The sequence below is a fragment of the Taudactylus pleione genome, unplaced genomic scaffold (assembly GCF_031769625.1).
Source record: "Taudactylus pleione unplaced genomic scaffold, aTauple2 ptg000198l, whole genome shotgun sequence".
Taxonomy (NCBI): Eukaryota; Metazoa; Chordata; class Amphibia; order Anura; family Myobatrachidae; genus Taudactylus; species Taudactylus pleione.
The window spans coordinates 11,290,030-11,305,651 of NW_028284600.1; the positions used below are offsets into that span (position 1 = coordinate 11,290,030).

Consider the following 15,622-nt stretch of genomic DNA (forward strand, 5'->3'; position numbering starts at 1 on the left):
GAGGTAGGAGAACTGCCATGAGAGGCCAGTATCATGTAGAGCAAGGGAGTAGAGGATTTGGAGGAGGAGAGGATGGTCCAGATTGTCAAAAGCAGCTGAGAGATAAAGGAGAATGAGCAGAGAGTGTTGGGCCTTGGATTTGGCAGCAAGGTCATTTTAGTGTGGGCAGTTTCTGTGGAAGTTTGTATGTTCTCCCAATATTTGCTTGGGTTTTCTCCAGGTTGCTCCGATTTCTTACCACATTCTAAAAGCATAATTTTAGGCAGTGGCGTCACAAGGGGGGTGTGGGCCACATCTGGGTGTCACTCGCTGAGGGGTGACACCAAGGTACAGACTCCCCCAGAGTGACAGGAGCCGGGTGCTGCATTTTAGCATTAAGTGCAGCACTCAGCTCCTGACATTGTGAACACCTCCCCTCCTGCACACCCGACTTCCCCCACCGGTAAGAAGAACGGGACCATGGGATTTGGGTCGTGAGACCACGCCCCCTTTTCGGCGTTGCGCGGCTACACCACGTGCACAGCATTCATCCCCGCCCCGGATGGGAGGGACGCCACTGATGTTAGGTTAATTGGTTTCTTATGTTATGTTAATGACTAAATGTTCTCTGTAAAGTGCTGCATACTCTAAATAACTGTTAATAAATAACAAATAAAGTAACCACTGTACTACATAAAATTTGGGGCAATAGTAGATATTTCTACTGTTCTATTCAGTGCACAGAATATTAGTAAAAAAAAATACCTGGGGCACTAATTTTATTATTTATTAGGAAGGGGGCACTAAAACTATTTATTACTAAGTGGGCATTAAAAAGGCTGGGACCGATTTTGATGCTACTGTAAGTAGCATGGTTTGTTTTTTGTTTTTACAGACTAACAGGCCTGATATTGCCTATTTTTAACAATTTTGCAGTGGGCTTTTCCTTTAGTTTTCTGAACCTCAGTTTAAATAATGTGGCAGTTTACATTTTTAAAACTTTTTAATGTAAGAATTGGGAATGGGAATTTGTGGTGGGTCACATTTGAAAATATCCTATGATTTTACTGCAATATTGCTTTGATAAATCAGACAATTTTTAACACGCCCAAAATGAAGACAAAAAATGGTGCTTTCAACAAATCTTTGCTTCATAAGATCTCCAATAAAGGTGGGTACACATAATACGGATTATCAGCCAGTCTTGCGATCTACGACAGATCTCAGTGCCCATCGAATGGTGTGTACGGGCAAATTCACCCTATCCATCATTTGGTGAATTGGGTTGTTGCATCGTCTCATCTGATGTCCTGCATATAAGAAGTTAAATTCCACGGACGATGCAGTATTCTTATATGAAGCATGTAACAATATATGGCATCGTTGTACGGCGACGCGATATATCATTGCTTAAGTGTGATTTGGAAAGGGGAATGGGTAAACCTAAGGAACTGCACAGAGCACAATCCAGGTGTGTAGAGGGAAAAAATGTACCATGAAAGCATCTTAGGGGTCTATTTACTAAGCAGTGTTAGGAGACAGAGTGAAAAGTGATAAGAAAGTGATAAGGTGCCAGCCAATCAGCTCCCAACTGTCATCTCACAGGCTATGTTTGAAAAATGACTTATCACTTTCTTATCACTTTTCACTAAGGGGTCTAGTTACTAAGCAGCCACGCCGGACTGGGAATAAAAATCATCCCTGTCATTTAAAGCACACAGGCCAACCTGCTGTGGACTTGATGCACAAAATCATGCCAGTGCTAGTAAAACATGGGCTATCACTTTTGGGCCCATACTTGATGTACATGTAATGTTCACTCTAGGTCCGGCAGCAGGCAGGGTGCTGGTCCCAGAGCTAGGGCACACGCGCGCCGGAAAAGGGGCAGTTGTCAATTAAAAGGGGGCGTGTGTTTACGACACGTTCCATTTTCGTCACTCTTGGGTGGCGTGCTCGGCACTTATGGACATGCCAGGCAGTCCCAAAGCACCGCGGTCACTGTGAATGTATGCTGCCGGGCGCATGCACCTGGCATCCATTCACTGGCGGCGACCGCTGCTCTGCCGTTTTCCCAACCCATGGGACACTGCGGCCCGCGGGTGGAGGAGAGAACCCGCAGGCTGTTTCAGCAGGGGGCCGCGCTAAAGGGCAGGGAGAGGTAGTGGGTGAAAGGCAGTGGGTGATAGGGAGATGCAGTGGGTGATATATAGGAGGGCACTGGGCTAGATGGGAAGGGGGCAGTGAGATGGTGGTGGGATAGGCAAACAAAAGGGCTGGAAAAGGGGGTACACTGGGCTGAATGAGGGGGGCACTGACTGGACTGTCTAGGTGTTCTTGCTGAGGGGCAGTTAGATGGGACAGTGGGCTGATTGGGGAACGAAGGGGAGAGACACTGGGCTGGCAGGGTGGGAGGCACTGCAATGAGGGATCAGTGAGATAGTGGGGAACACTGGGCTGGATAGGGGGTCACTGTGGATAGGGGGACTGGGCAGGTTGGGAAAGGGCAGAGAGATAAAGTTGGGAACACTAGGCTGAATGAGGGGGATCACTGTGACTGGCTTGGGGGTTCTAGGTGGGGAGCAGTGAGATGGGTGCAGTGGGATGGTTGGGGAGGGAAGGAGGGAGACACTGGTCTTGCAGGATTGGAGACACTGGGATGGGGGGGTCAGTAATGGTGGGGAACACTTGGATGGAGAAGGGTTAAACACTGGGATGGGAGCACTGACCTGCTGCTGTTCCATTTCTGCCTGGTTCCACACACTTGCTGCAGCCCCGAGTGCTCACACGGCAGCTCTGCCTCCTGAGCAGCCTCCTTCAGCGTTGATATCCCTTGGCCCCCACCCCTGCTGCGCTTCTTCAAAACTCGCTGACACGTCATGTCATGTCGGGGACACGTCATGATGCGGCCGCGTAATGAAGCTCCCGCACATAGCAACAGGCAGCGCAGCAAGTTGCCAGCTCACAGGAGCTGGCTAAAAATACCCCAGGCGCAAAATTCACACGGCAGCCGGCCGCGTAATGATGTTATTATTTGCCAGAAGTGCCCGATGGCCAGCCCGGCCCTGCTAAGCAGTGTTATGGGACAGAGTGAAAAGTGATAAGTCTGTGATAAGGTGCCAGCCAATCAGCTCCCAACTGTCATCTCACAGGCTGTGTTTGAAAAATGACAGTTGGGAGCTGTTTGGCTGGCACCTTATCACAGACTTATCACTTTTCACTCTGTCTCCTAACACTGCTTAGTAACTAGACCAGTCTGTCTCCTAACACTGCTTAGTAACTAGAACCCTCTGTCTCCTAACACTGCTTAGTAACTTGACCCCCCTGTCTCCTAACACTGCTTAGTAACTAGACCAGTCTGTCTAGTAAATAGACCCCTAAATAATGATTCAGTTTACAATATGTACAGTAGGTGGAATTTAGTGACGGAATCAATGCAGTGCTGCCAGTTGATACGGTATAGTCACCCACAAATTACACTATAAAAAGTGTCTGAATAATCTACATTAAATGCATCAATTGACCATAGTGTAAACATTTAGCAGCTATTTAATATATCTTAAGTAATAAACGCATTAATTAAAATGAATAAGAATATAAAAATTATATACAGTAGGTGAATGCTTGCCTCTGATGAAGCTGGTATATCCAATGAAATGCATTAAGGTGGACTCACATTTTGGGTACACCTGGGAAATTTGATTCCTACTGTTTCTTTGCTCACTGATTTGGGATATAGTGACCCTGCACCTCAAGGGTCCAAGATCTGTGCCGATTCCTACCCCTGGCGACATCTCCTTACAGTATTCTCATCTGTATCAATTATTGGCACCTTACACTAAAGGCAATCTTATTTTCATCATAACGCCCACCTCCCACATATGGGTCTGCACAGGCTGTAGTCAAGAGGTGGACACACATCTGGATTTTCTCATTGTGCCACAAATGGTCATCCAGGAAGAGACCCATACCTCACATCAGATTTGGTAACCAGACAGTTCACGGTTTATAGGTCACCTAGCAGGAGCACAGGTGTACTCATTACTCACTGACACAGTTTAAAAGATCCACAGGTAGAGCTAATTATATCACTTGTGATTCTGTGAGGACACCCGGAAAACATGCACTGTTGGGGACCTGAGGACCGAGTCTGGGAATCTGTGTGGTAATATATTTAATCTTGAGAGACTCACTCCCATTTGGAGTTTCTATATACTCATGTGACCCCAATAGTTCATGCCTATTGGTTTTTATATAACTGCCAATCATATACATTTTTGTTTTTGTAGCTCTTTATATGTAAACCTGCAGATGCGCTCCTTGTGACTAATTGCATGGTGAACTATGCTTTCAACATTTTAATGACTTGTATAATTTAATTTTTATTTGCATAATAGTTTTTATTTTTTCTGCTTGAGATATATTAAATAGCTGCTGAATGTTTACAACATGGTCAATTGATGCATTTAATGCATATTACTTAGGTACTACTTACGGTTCAATACATTGCGCCTTCACTGCCTACACTGCACTTTCCGCTGATTTGACAAAGGGATTCACATTCAGTCCAAGAAATATACAGGGGTGCGGGTTTTTAGAAGTGGAGTTGTTGCCCATAGCAACCAATAATATTCTACTTCTCATTCACTTAGCACCGTCTAGAAGATAATAGCTAGAATCTGATTGGTTGCTATGGCCAATATATCCACTTATACAAACCCTGACTTTATTTTAGTAAATATACCCCCTGGGCTAGAAATCCGCAATTTAGTAAACACTGTTTACCCCTTAGATTCTGAACTTAATATTATTACAGTTCTATGGATTCACACAAATGAGCTAATATCAGGCTTGCTGACATTCTGGCAGCCCCCTCAAGGAGGGGAACTGCCAGGTCAGGCAAGCAGGAAGGAGTGACGCGTATAGAGGAGGCGTGGCCAGGGATACTGCACTGCAATGGAGACGGGGCAGGGGGCGTGGCTGCGAAATTGCATAATTTTACCCCCATCCCCGAATCAGGTTTTCGGCATTGTAAAGCAGGGTGCAGGATCAGGGTGGCGCAATTTAGCATGAGTTGCGTCATCCCCCCCCCCCGCGCTGTGGGGGGATTTGTGGGGGGTCTGGGGGACCGGCGGCTGGCCTAGAGGCTTACCTTCTTTTCCGGGGGGTCGGGAGGATCCCGAACAAATCGGGAGAGCAGGTACGTATGGCTAATATTCATCTCCACCTTGTTCATAGGTGATTTTCTTTATACAGGAATCAATTTTTTTCAAATGAGAAACATTTTTCTATTTCAATGCAATAGGAATAAACTGTTTTATTTTACCTTTCATTGTTTACGCTTTTAGTTAAGTCCAGTAATTATCTCTCACTTTCATAGGTGAAATGTGGTAATTTCTCATTGCTTTCAATTTCTAACAGAAAAAGACATTTCTGGCGAAAAAAGGAACCTACATAATTCTCTGTATTACTGACATTTTGTTTATCTTTTTTTTTCAGGTTACCAGAAACAACTGATATTTAAAAGTGGAAACGGCTCATATGGACTATTCCCAGGCTCTGAACCAAATTTCTGGTATGTATAAAACATTTATACAATGAGCAATTTTGAAACATGCTCTACACATAAAAAACACGGTAGTAAAGTTCATCCTTCTATACAGGTATGAAAATATTCTGAATACAATATACCTATACAGTATATCTATCTAACGATGCAGCATCGGATCAACTGCGTGATCATCGGACAACTGAGTAACCCTCATTTTCTGAAATGTTCCCCATGGCCGTCCCAAAATTCCAGCAACATGTCAATCATGCTGCTGCTTTTGGGGTACTGCGACCGAGGTTGCAGGAACAGATATGCACATGAAGAAGACATAAACTCAGCTAAAATGATGGGTTCTTTAGAAGAAATACTAAAAGTTTAATTTAATGAATGGGGTGAATTTAAAGTTGTAGGAGCAGTTGTGGCTCCTACTGTACCTTTAGCTGCTGCAGCTGCATGGGATTCCTCATAATGACATCATTCGGACGTTGGATTTCGGCTGCCACCAGCATCAAGTTTTGCACAGGTGAACTAAAACAGCTTCTAGGGCATAGTCTACAGCCCCTAGAAGCACTGTAAGCCCAGCGGTTAGCAATGTGGGCTTCCTACTGAACGCTCGGCCCCCATACACGGTAAGATTTTACACACGATATGCACGATTTTGATCGATCACAACGATCAATCGTGCATATCGTGTGTTTTTTGGCATGCTGTATGATGGCGATGCGAGACCCCGCCTTCGTACATCGGCATCGTAGATCTTATGGAAAAACCATAAGATCTGCGATCCTTTATGCTGTTAAATAGGTAAACTAAGCATCTTCTAAGATGCATCGTTTACCATTCACAGCAGCATGCGATGCATCGGGCTGAATTTGAAGACGTACTGAGGTGTCATACGTTTTCAAATCGCCCCGTGTATGGCCGGCTAATCGCACACCAAACTGACAGTCCCAGGGGGAGGAGTCTCTCCCTGGGACTGCTAGCCTGGTGTGAGATTAGCACTAGGAGCTTCCAATAGAAAGCCACTACATGTATTTAGGGGCCAGTCTATGTGCTCCAGGGTCCAGGACCATCTCCATCCACTCCTGCACTGCCAGCAAATGCTCCCGTGGACCTGGGCTCTTCTGGTGATGGCATGCAGTGGTGGAGGTAACTGGGGAAGGAGGGGCTGTAGTGCTGCAGGTGAAATCTGCCACTGCCTAGGGGTGATGTTATGTTTATACTTTTATGCAGTCCACCTTTTGGACTATTTCTGACTCTCCACACACCCACTGTAGGCATACTTTTAGGCACATACAGTACAGTGGATGTGCAGGAGAGACAGAGGTGTCTCCAAAGAGAGGACAGAGGGCCTGAATCAGAGCCGGACGCTCTGACAAGAGCGCTTGCTCTGAATCAGGGCCGTCCTAGCTAATATTGGAGCGGCCTCCTTGCCGCTCGCATAGCTGTGGGTGACCACCCACAGCTTATGCGAGCGGCCAAAAAGATGGTCGCGATGGTCAAGACCATCGCGACCATCGGGCTTGTGACGAGACCCTTGTGGTAGGGTCTCATTGGCCGCAAGCCCTGGAGTGCTTTTGGCTCTTTCAGAGTACTAGTGATGTCAGTGGGGCCGGACCCAGACGGTAGGCGTTCCCATGGGAACGCCTCCGTCTGGGCAGCCACGCCCCCGGCACGCCCACCAAAGGGGGCGTGCTGTCACTCACCATCGACAACACGCCCCCTTTGGTGCGAGACCCGGAGCGACAGCTTCCGTCATGCGCATGCGCACTTGGGCAGCATCGACCCGCTTGCGAGCGCTCAGCGCTTGCGAGCAGGTCTGAATCAGGCCCAGTATTCATGCACCTTCATGTGTGCTAAGAGAGCGATCTAGCTAAGAGAACCATCTTAGGTACTTTTTGTAAATGATCTCGACTAAATACTGGAACATTGAACAAACATTGGGGGAGATTTATCAAAGCATGGAGAGAGATAAAGTGGAGAAAGATAAACTACCAACAAATCAGCTCCTAACTGTGATATTACAAGCTGTGTTATTACAATTGTAGTTAGGAGCTGATTGGTTGCTCCTTTATATCTTTCCACATGATCTCTCTCCAAGCTTTGAAAAATCTCCCAAATTGTATGTTATGATGAATGTTCTAAGGACATGACAGGTAAGTTCAACAAAATGTAGTGGTCTCTGCAGTCACTGGATCTATGTTATGAAACACTGGTAACACAGTGATAAACCTTTAGAGCCAAAACCAGTTGCTTTACCTATATGACAGCCACATTTCCCTTACAGACAGTCATACAAACCAGGACTCAGATGCTTCCAGGACCTCTGCATTATAATGACACAATGATAAGGAAAACCCACCACTGTGTGTAGTGTTGACAACCACTGAAATGTCCACTGAGATATGGGATATAAATTATAGGAACACTATGGGGTCAGAGTAGGCAGAGCAGGATTGCAGACAATGAACATACTAAAGTCAAAACAAGTAATCAACAAAGGACTGATTAGGAGCATGGCTACAGCCTACTAAGCAGAGAGCTATAACCGCCATGAGTGCAATGACAAGGCAGTTAAAAGTTTAGTTAACAAATGAAGCAGAGTATGAATTCCTGCCTACTGCTAAGGCATGGTCAGCAGCACAACCCAGGGGAGACAGAAAAGCAGCCTGTGTACCCTAGGTAACCTGCAACAGTGCCTGGCTGGTTCCAACACAAACTACAGAGTTTAGATAATTCAAGAAGTCTCAATGTACAGTAATTAAGAACTGGTTGGATTAGATAAAATGACCAGTTTGGAGTAGATATCCATGGCTTACTGATTTGCTGTTACTACAATATGAGGCATAGAAAGAAAGTGAAAACCTTTGTGCATCAAAGCTCTTGTCCACTTTTAAGGTGCCCACACATATAGCGATCTGCACACGATCCCACGATGTGTAAGATTTCCCCTGAACCCTCCCCCGGCAGTTCCCCGGCAATCCGACACACTATTTGGAGTAAAAAAATGTCCAATCTGACTTAAGATCTATCGTACATCCAGTGCATTGTGTCCCAGATTGGCAAATCTGCCCTACACCACGGCAGATCTGAAGATGCGATGTACGACCAGCGGGGACGCGCATTGGCATCGTGATCGTGAGTGGACACTCACAATTTGGGCATATTTTACATAATTTGTTGTCACGATTCAACCAAATCGACCAAATCAGGTAAAATATCACTATGTGTGTGGACAGATTTACTCTTACTTCAGTACAGCAACCAGACATATTACATATATTACAGAGATTTATTTAATTAAACTGCATTATTAGTTTATGCATGATCTATCTGTTTGGTATACAGTACCAGCAATGGATTTATTTGGCCTTTAATAACCAATATTTTGAACCCTGTTGCAGGCTCACAGCATTTGCAGTAAAGGTTTTCAGCAGTATTGATGACTTCATCTACACAGACAATACCAACATCCATCAAGCTGTGACATGGTTACAGGAGCATCAGTTACCAAATGGTTGCTTTAATACTTCGGACTCTTACTTTAATAATGATCTAGAGGTAAGCACAAACCTATTACATTTTCACTGGGATTCTAATTGAAAATATGTAACACCATCCACAATATTCTGATGCCTATTTTATTGCTGGAGTTTGAAATGTAAACTATGTACAGGATGTAGTCGGCATCCTGGCTAATACCAGCGCCGATCTCGGCACCAGTATCCCGACGTCAGCATCCTGAAGGTAAGTATTGGGGTGCAGGGGGAGGGTAGCGTTAGCTAGTGGGGTTAGGCACTAGGGGGAGGGTTAGGGTTAGACACCGGAGAGGGAGGGTTAGGATTATGGTGCGGGGAACAGGAGGTTAGGTTTAGGCACTAGGGGGGGTTGGATATGTTTAGACACTGGGGAGGGAGTGTTAGGTTTAGGGTGCGGGGAGGGGGAGGTTAGGTTTAGGCACTGGGGGGGAGTTTAGGGTTAGGCAAAGGGGAGGGTGGGTTAGGGTAGGGGCTAGGGTAGGGGTTAGAAAAGTACTCACTATAGCATCCTATGGGTGTGGGTATTCAGGGTGTTGGATTGTCGCTGTCGGTATTACGACCAGCGGCATCCCGACAGCCACGATATCATACCCAACCCCTATGTACACTGGCTGATTTTCAGATGTAATATACATTACACCATAAAAACATGGGTGCAAGGGAAGCAGCTGTTATGGGGTCCAGAGCTGAGGGGGTCCCATCTTCCTTGTCAAAGTTACATGTGTTATATACACTGCATAAGAACACTATTTCAAATTTGTTATTAAGACCTGTATGTACACAGTATATACTAATTTCCAAACAGAGTAACAAAACTTGAGCAACCCACATACAGTATGTCCTAAGTTAAGGGTTCTGTGCCCCATATGTTCTTGCTCAGTATCTGACATTACCTCCCCCCATATATTGCTGTACAAATAGGTGATTTTAAAAAACAAATAAAAAAAAAACAATGTAATGGAAATAACTATACAGAAAGCATAAAACCAGTTCCACCATATACTTTGAAATTTGGTCAGAGATTGGTTTGTTTTTTTCCATTTCCATATAGGCAGAGACTGAAGTTGCAGAAGCTGCTTACGTCGTTGTCTCACTGCTGGAGCATCACGTGGTCTGCAATGTAAGTTATCTAACTGTATTTCATACGTTTTGTGCATTTGATAATCCTCCTGGAAACATGTTTAGTGGAAAGAATGAAAGCGCAATTTAAGACCACCTCTTCCAATCATTAACTTCTTTGACACTAATGTATACACTCTCGCTCCATGAAGATCATCTTTTGTGTGAGTTTACGGGGGGGTTGAAACTATTGTTAGGGTGATGAGGCTTCCTACCCCTGGATCACGGTATGCAAAACTCTTCTCCTGTTCTTAATTTTCCTTCCAGCCGGCTGGGGAGATGATGAAAACTCAGCACACACTGTGGTGAATCCACTCAGCTCTCAGAGGCACATCCCCTTTGAGCCGTCTTATAAGTTCAGAAAACTGCTGTCTCAAACATTTGCCAGAAATGGTTTGACAGAATAGAATACATATGATTGATTTCACAAGTACATAGGATGTATCAATGCATCTTCAGTATGTCTTTTTTTCACAGTGTCCAGACTTGGTATCCTATTCTGGGATCCTTCAGCTGCTGCTGTCTTGTAACATGCTCGTTCAGTATAATGCTGGCTTGATCTCATGATATTTGTGTAAAGGAAAATGGCTTTTTCTGATAAATCATACAGTATGTTTTAAATAAACACTATAAATTATTATAGACTCTCACAATCCCCTCTTTTTATTAAAACATACTATCTTTCCCTTACTGGAGTCATGGCTTTCATAGTAACTATATTACTTCCATAGGCACCCTATGCACGTAGATGCAAGCATCATTCATCACTAGAATACCAAGAATCCTGGCGCATCTTTCCCTAGAAAGAGGGGTTTCTTCTGACATCAGTACTACAGAAAACACATTTCTTCTCAGGTGTGATCAATGTAATTCTTTCACACGCTGAACACTTTTCCCACTCGGAGGCACTCTTCTTATGTGTGACAAAGAGAGTCCCTACCAGTGCAGATGCTTTATTTACCATTTTCCTAAAATTATAAGATAGATAGCAATTCCACAAAATGAGCAAAATTAATACAATGATTATAACGATTACTGGATGAATGAGACCACTAAACATCCTTTTGACTGAAGGTGAGTTACCTGTGAACACATCCCACCAATGGTGCTGTAAATTATATTTTAATTATGTGGCTACTTCCACCAATTTCTCTGCTTCTACAATTGTCTGCATTTGTGCATGATGGGCAGAATAGTTTACTTTCTGTAAGTGGTGAGCAAGTTTTTCTGTATTATTAATGGCATTAATGATACTTTGGAGATTAACTGTAAGGTTATGGGGAGGTATCTCAGTCACCTGAAATTCAAACTGTACATCTTCTTGTCTCTTTGCATAGAACACATAAGTAGTGTTCTTCCACCTGAGGTGTGTAACGTTAAATAAGCATCCAGAAAAAGGATTTGGTAAATTATAGAGGGAAGTTGTATTCATATCATATGTGACTAGGCATACAACCTGAGGCTCTACCTCTATAAACTTATCCACCTCTTTATCATGCAATTCCCAGTTGCATACACTGGTTGGGTGTTCTAACTTACAAGGCTCATATAGCTGTGTTTGCTGAGGACATACTAATCCATCATCAGTATCAGTACATAGGGATAAGTCATGTGTCCTATTACTGGTGTCTATGTGTGTACCTCTCATCTGGGGAGTCCACAACTGAGTCCCTCCAGTAGTTGGTATACCATATCTGCAAATTACTTCACTTATTAATTTCTTAGCTGTTGTTTTTGCAGTGGCTTTAGCAACTGGCCAGGCCTCTGGCCAATTAGAGAAGAGGTCTATACAAACGAGGGCGTACTCATATGTCCCCACCCTAGGCAACTGAATATAGTCTATCTGCAGTCTCTGAAACGGGTATAATGGCTTTGGTGTATGTTTCTGTGGTACTTTTACTGTCTGTCCTGGATTGTGTTTCCCACACACCTGGCATGATGCTACGTACGCTGTAGCTGCTGCATTAAAGCCTGGTGCTATCCAGTGCTGGAGCACCGTGTTTACCATGGCCTCCTTTGAATTATGCACTAGACCGTGGGCCAGCTGGGTCATCAGGGGATATAAGGCCCTGGGGAGGCACCACCTGGTGGCTTTAGCCCAATGCATAGTAACACAGGTGGCTCCCTCTTTTTCCCAGCCTCTCTTTTCGCCTTCTGTGGCTTGTTCTTGAAGCTGGTGTAAAGCCTGTATGTCCAAGGGGTCTTTCTTTGTGTTTGTTTCTATACCATAGAGGTCTGGGATAGGTAACAGGGTAGCTTGCTTAGCCGTAGCATCTGCTTTGGCATTCCCCTTGGCCTCAGCTGTTATCTCCTTGATGTGTGCTTGCACCTTTAAAATGGCTACTCTACTTGGAAGCTGTAAGGCTGCAAATAACGATCTAATGAGCTCAGCATGCTTAATGGTTTTACCAGCCGAGCCCATAAAATCCCTACTCTTCCAAATAGGTCCAAAATCATGGGCCACACCCCAGGCATACCTGAAGTCAGTGTAAATGTTTGCTGTCTGATTTTCAGCCATTATACATGCCTCAGTGAGTGCCCTCAACTCTGCTTCCTGTGCTGAGCAGGAAGGTGGGAGTGGTTGCTGAATCAATACCTCATCTAAGGTGGTGACTGCATACCCTGTTCTTGGGGACCCTTCATGATAATATCTAGAGCCATCTACAAACAATTCCCAGTCTGGATTAGATATGGGAACATCTGTTACATTCTCTAGTTCCTTCATTTCCATTTTCATAAGTTCAAGACAATCATGGTCAGAAAAATTTTGATTTATATTTTTATGTGACTGTATTTGCAGTACATTATCCCCCTCATCATCCTCACTGTTGTGTTCCTTATTGCCATTACCTGATATGTTATCAACAGGTGTATGTATGCCTCCCTCACTATTCCCCTCTTTTGAATTATGTGTTGGAAGCAATGTAGCAGGATTCAACTCTGTGCACCTCTTAATTGTCACATTGGTAGGGCTTAGTAGGGCTACCTCATACTTGGTTAACCTGGCTGCAGAAAGATGCTTAGTTCTGGCCTGGTTAAGTATTTCTGTTACTGAGTGGGGAACCTGTATTATCAATGAGTGGTCCAGCACTAAATCTGCTGCCTTGTCTTTAAGCATAGCTGCAGCTGCTACTGCCTTTATACAAGAGGGTGCTCCTTTGATTACACTATCAAGCTGCAATGAATAATATGCCAGGGGCCTTTGTTTACCACCATGTTCCTGCACTAATACCCCTTGAGCATGTCCTTGTGTTTCATGACAGAATAACATAAAAGGCCTGTCATATCTGGGTAATCCTAGTGCTGGTGCTTGGGTAACTGCAGTTTTTATCTGCATAAAAGCTTTCTTCTGTTCTGATGTTAACGTTACTGTTTTGTCTTTTGTATCTGTCAATGCATCATAGAGGGGCTGCATTATGAGGGATGCGTTGGCAATCCATTCCCTGCAATACCCTGTTAATCCTAGAAATGCCCTGAGTTGCCTGGTGGTAGTGGGCTCTGGCACTTTCTGTATAGCTGATATCCTATCTTGTGTCAAATGTCTTGTACCTTGAGAAATATAATGTCCTAAAAAGGTAACCTGTGTTTGAGCCGTTTGCAATTTTTCTTTTGACACTCTGCAATTTTGTTCACACAGAAAAATAAGTAATGATTTAGTTTCACTTTGACACTGTCCCGCTGTATCTGCACATAGGAGCAAATCATCCACATACTGCAACAACTGGGTGGTCTCAAACTGTGGTCTCCACCCTTGCAGTATGATGGACATAGCCTCTGTAAATGCAAATGGAGAGGTTGCCCCTCTTTGGGGTAATCTTGTCCAGCAATACTGTTTACCCATACTTGTAAAAGCTAAGTAGAGCTGACACTCTGATGTAAGAGGTACAGAAAAAAATGCATTAGCTACGTCTATTACTGTGAAATGAGTTGCTGTTATTTGGTTTAGCAAGGTGTGTGGATTAGGCACTATAGGTACATCCACCACCAACCGTTTGTTTACCTCTCTTAGATCATGCACCATCCGGTATTCCTGTTTACCATCTACCCCACCTTCTTTTTCACTGGAAATAAAGGGGTGCTCCATGGGGACCTGCATTCTCTTATAACCCCTGTTTTCTGATATGCAGCAATCTACTGCTGTATGGCCTTTTCCTGATCTCTGGTCAGTGGGTATTGTTTAATCTTTACTGGCACTACACCTGGTTTTAAGGTTAGTGTAACTGGTTGTACATCCAGTAATCCCACATCTGTTTTACCCTTAGACCATAATTTTTCAGGAACTCCTGAAAGCCAGTCAGGGATCATTACTTCTATCTGTGTCTGGTGTTGCAGCAAATATATTGCTGCTGCTAGCTGACATTGAAGATCCTGCCCTGTACTTCCTTTCAGTATTACATTACCATCCCTGTATTCAATGGTAGCTTGTAATTCATTAAGGACATCTGCTCCTAATAAATTAACTGGACAGGATGTGGAGGTCAGGAATTCTACAGGGACTTTAATTTCTGCTGACCCCACTGCAACTTTTATGGGCTTACTAACATGTAAGGATACAGTATGTCCTGTTAGTCCTGTTCCAGGAATTGTCTGATTTGTTACATATTTCTTGGGAACATCTGCCCTTAAAACGGTACGGTTTGCACCAGTGTCTATTATACAGTCAATTTGTTCCCCCCCAGGTAGTGTCAATTGTATTATTCCCTTGGGACCTGAGGTATTAATAATGGATTGTGGGGGACCTGACACTGGACAGCCTATTTCCTATGGGCTGTGCACTATTTGAACCCTTACTCCAAATTGCTCCCTTTTCTCTGCCCATTCCTTATATTTCTGACAATCCCTTTTCATGTGACCTGCTTTATGACAGAAGAAACATAACCCTCTCCTTTTTGCTTCTTCAATGTGATACCTTCCTATTTTCTCTGGTCTGTCTAGGCTTTGGTTCATTATAGGGACCATCCTGCATCAAATGAACTGTCACTCTTGGAACCTGACCTCTCTCTCTTACTTTCCTTTTCTTTTCTTCTTCCTGGGCTTCTATAGCTCTTAATACATCCAGTACAGCTGGAAGTGTCATAGTACCTGCTTCTGGTCTCTTTTGGTATAGTTCCACCCTCAAATATTCAAGTAAGCCTCCCAAAAAAGCAGTTCTAAGCAACCACTCATGGGTAGGATTATTATCTTGGAATCCCCTATCTAAGTGTGACTGGTGTGTTTGATCATAATAATCCTTTACTGACTGTCCCATTCTCTGCCTGCCTTCAGGAACAGCAGACATACACTGCTGTTGCTGCTCACACCACCTTCTTAACTCAGTAACAAAGAGTGTCCCTGACTCAGGAGTTTTTCTGTTATCTGCACCTGGGATTCCCACTACTCCTGCTTCACCTATTGGCAGAGCTAGTATTTCTGTCAGGCTGCCTGCTCCCACTGTCAT

The 15,622-nt window shown here is 44.1% G+C and overlaps 1 protein-coding gene across 1 annotated transcript in view; it reads left to right on the forward strand.

Moving 5' to 3' along the window:
• The window catches only part of LOC148518860 (alpha-2-macroglobulin-like), a 158,927-nt gene that overhangs the window by 116,550 nt on the left and 26,755 nt on the right, over positions 1-15,622 (forward strand). The window contains exons 26-28 of the mRNA XM_088476943.1: positions 5,476-5,551; positions 8,932-9,088; positions 10,118-10,186. Coding sequence (XP_088333069.1) covers positions 5,476-5,551; positions 8,932-9,088; positions 10,118-10,186 — 302 coding nt within the window. The remainder of the gene's footprint in view (positions 1-5,475; positions 5,552-8,931; positions 9,089-10,117; positions 10,187-15,622) is intronic.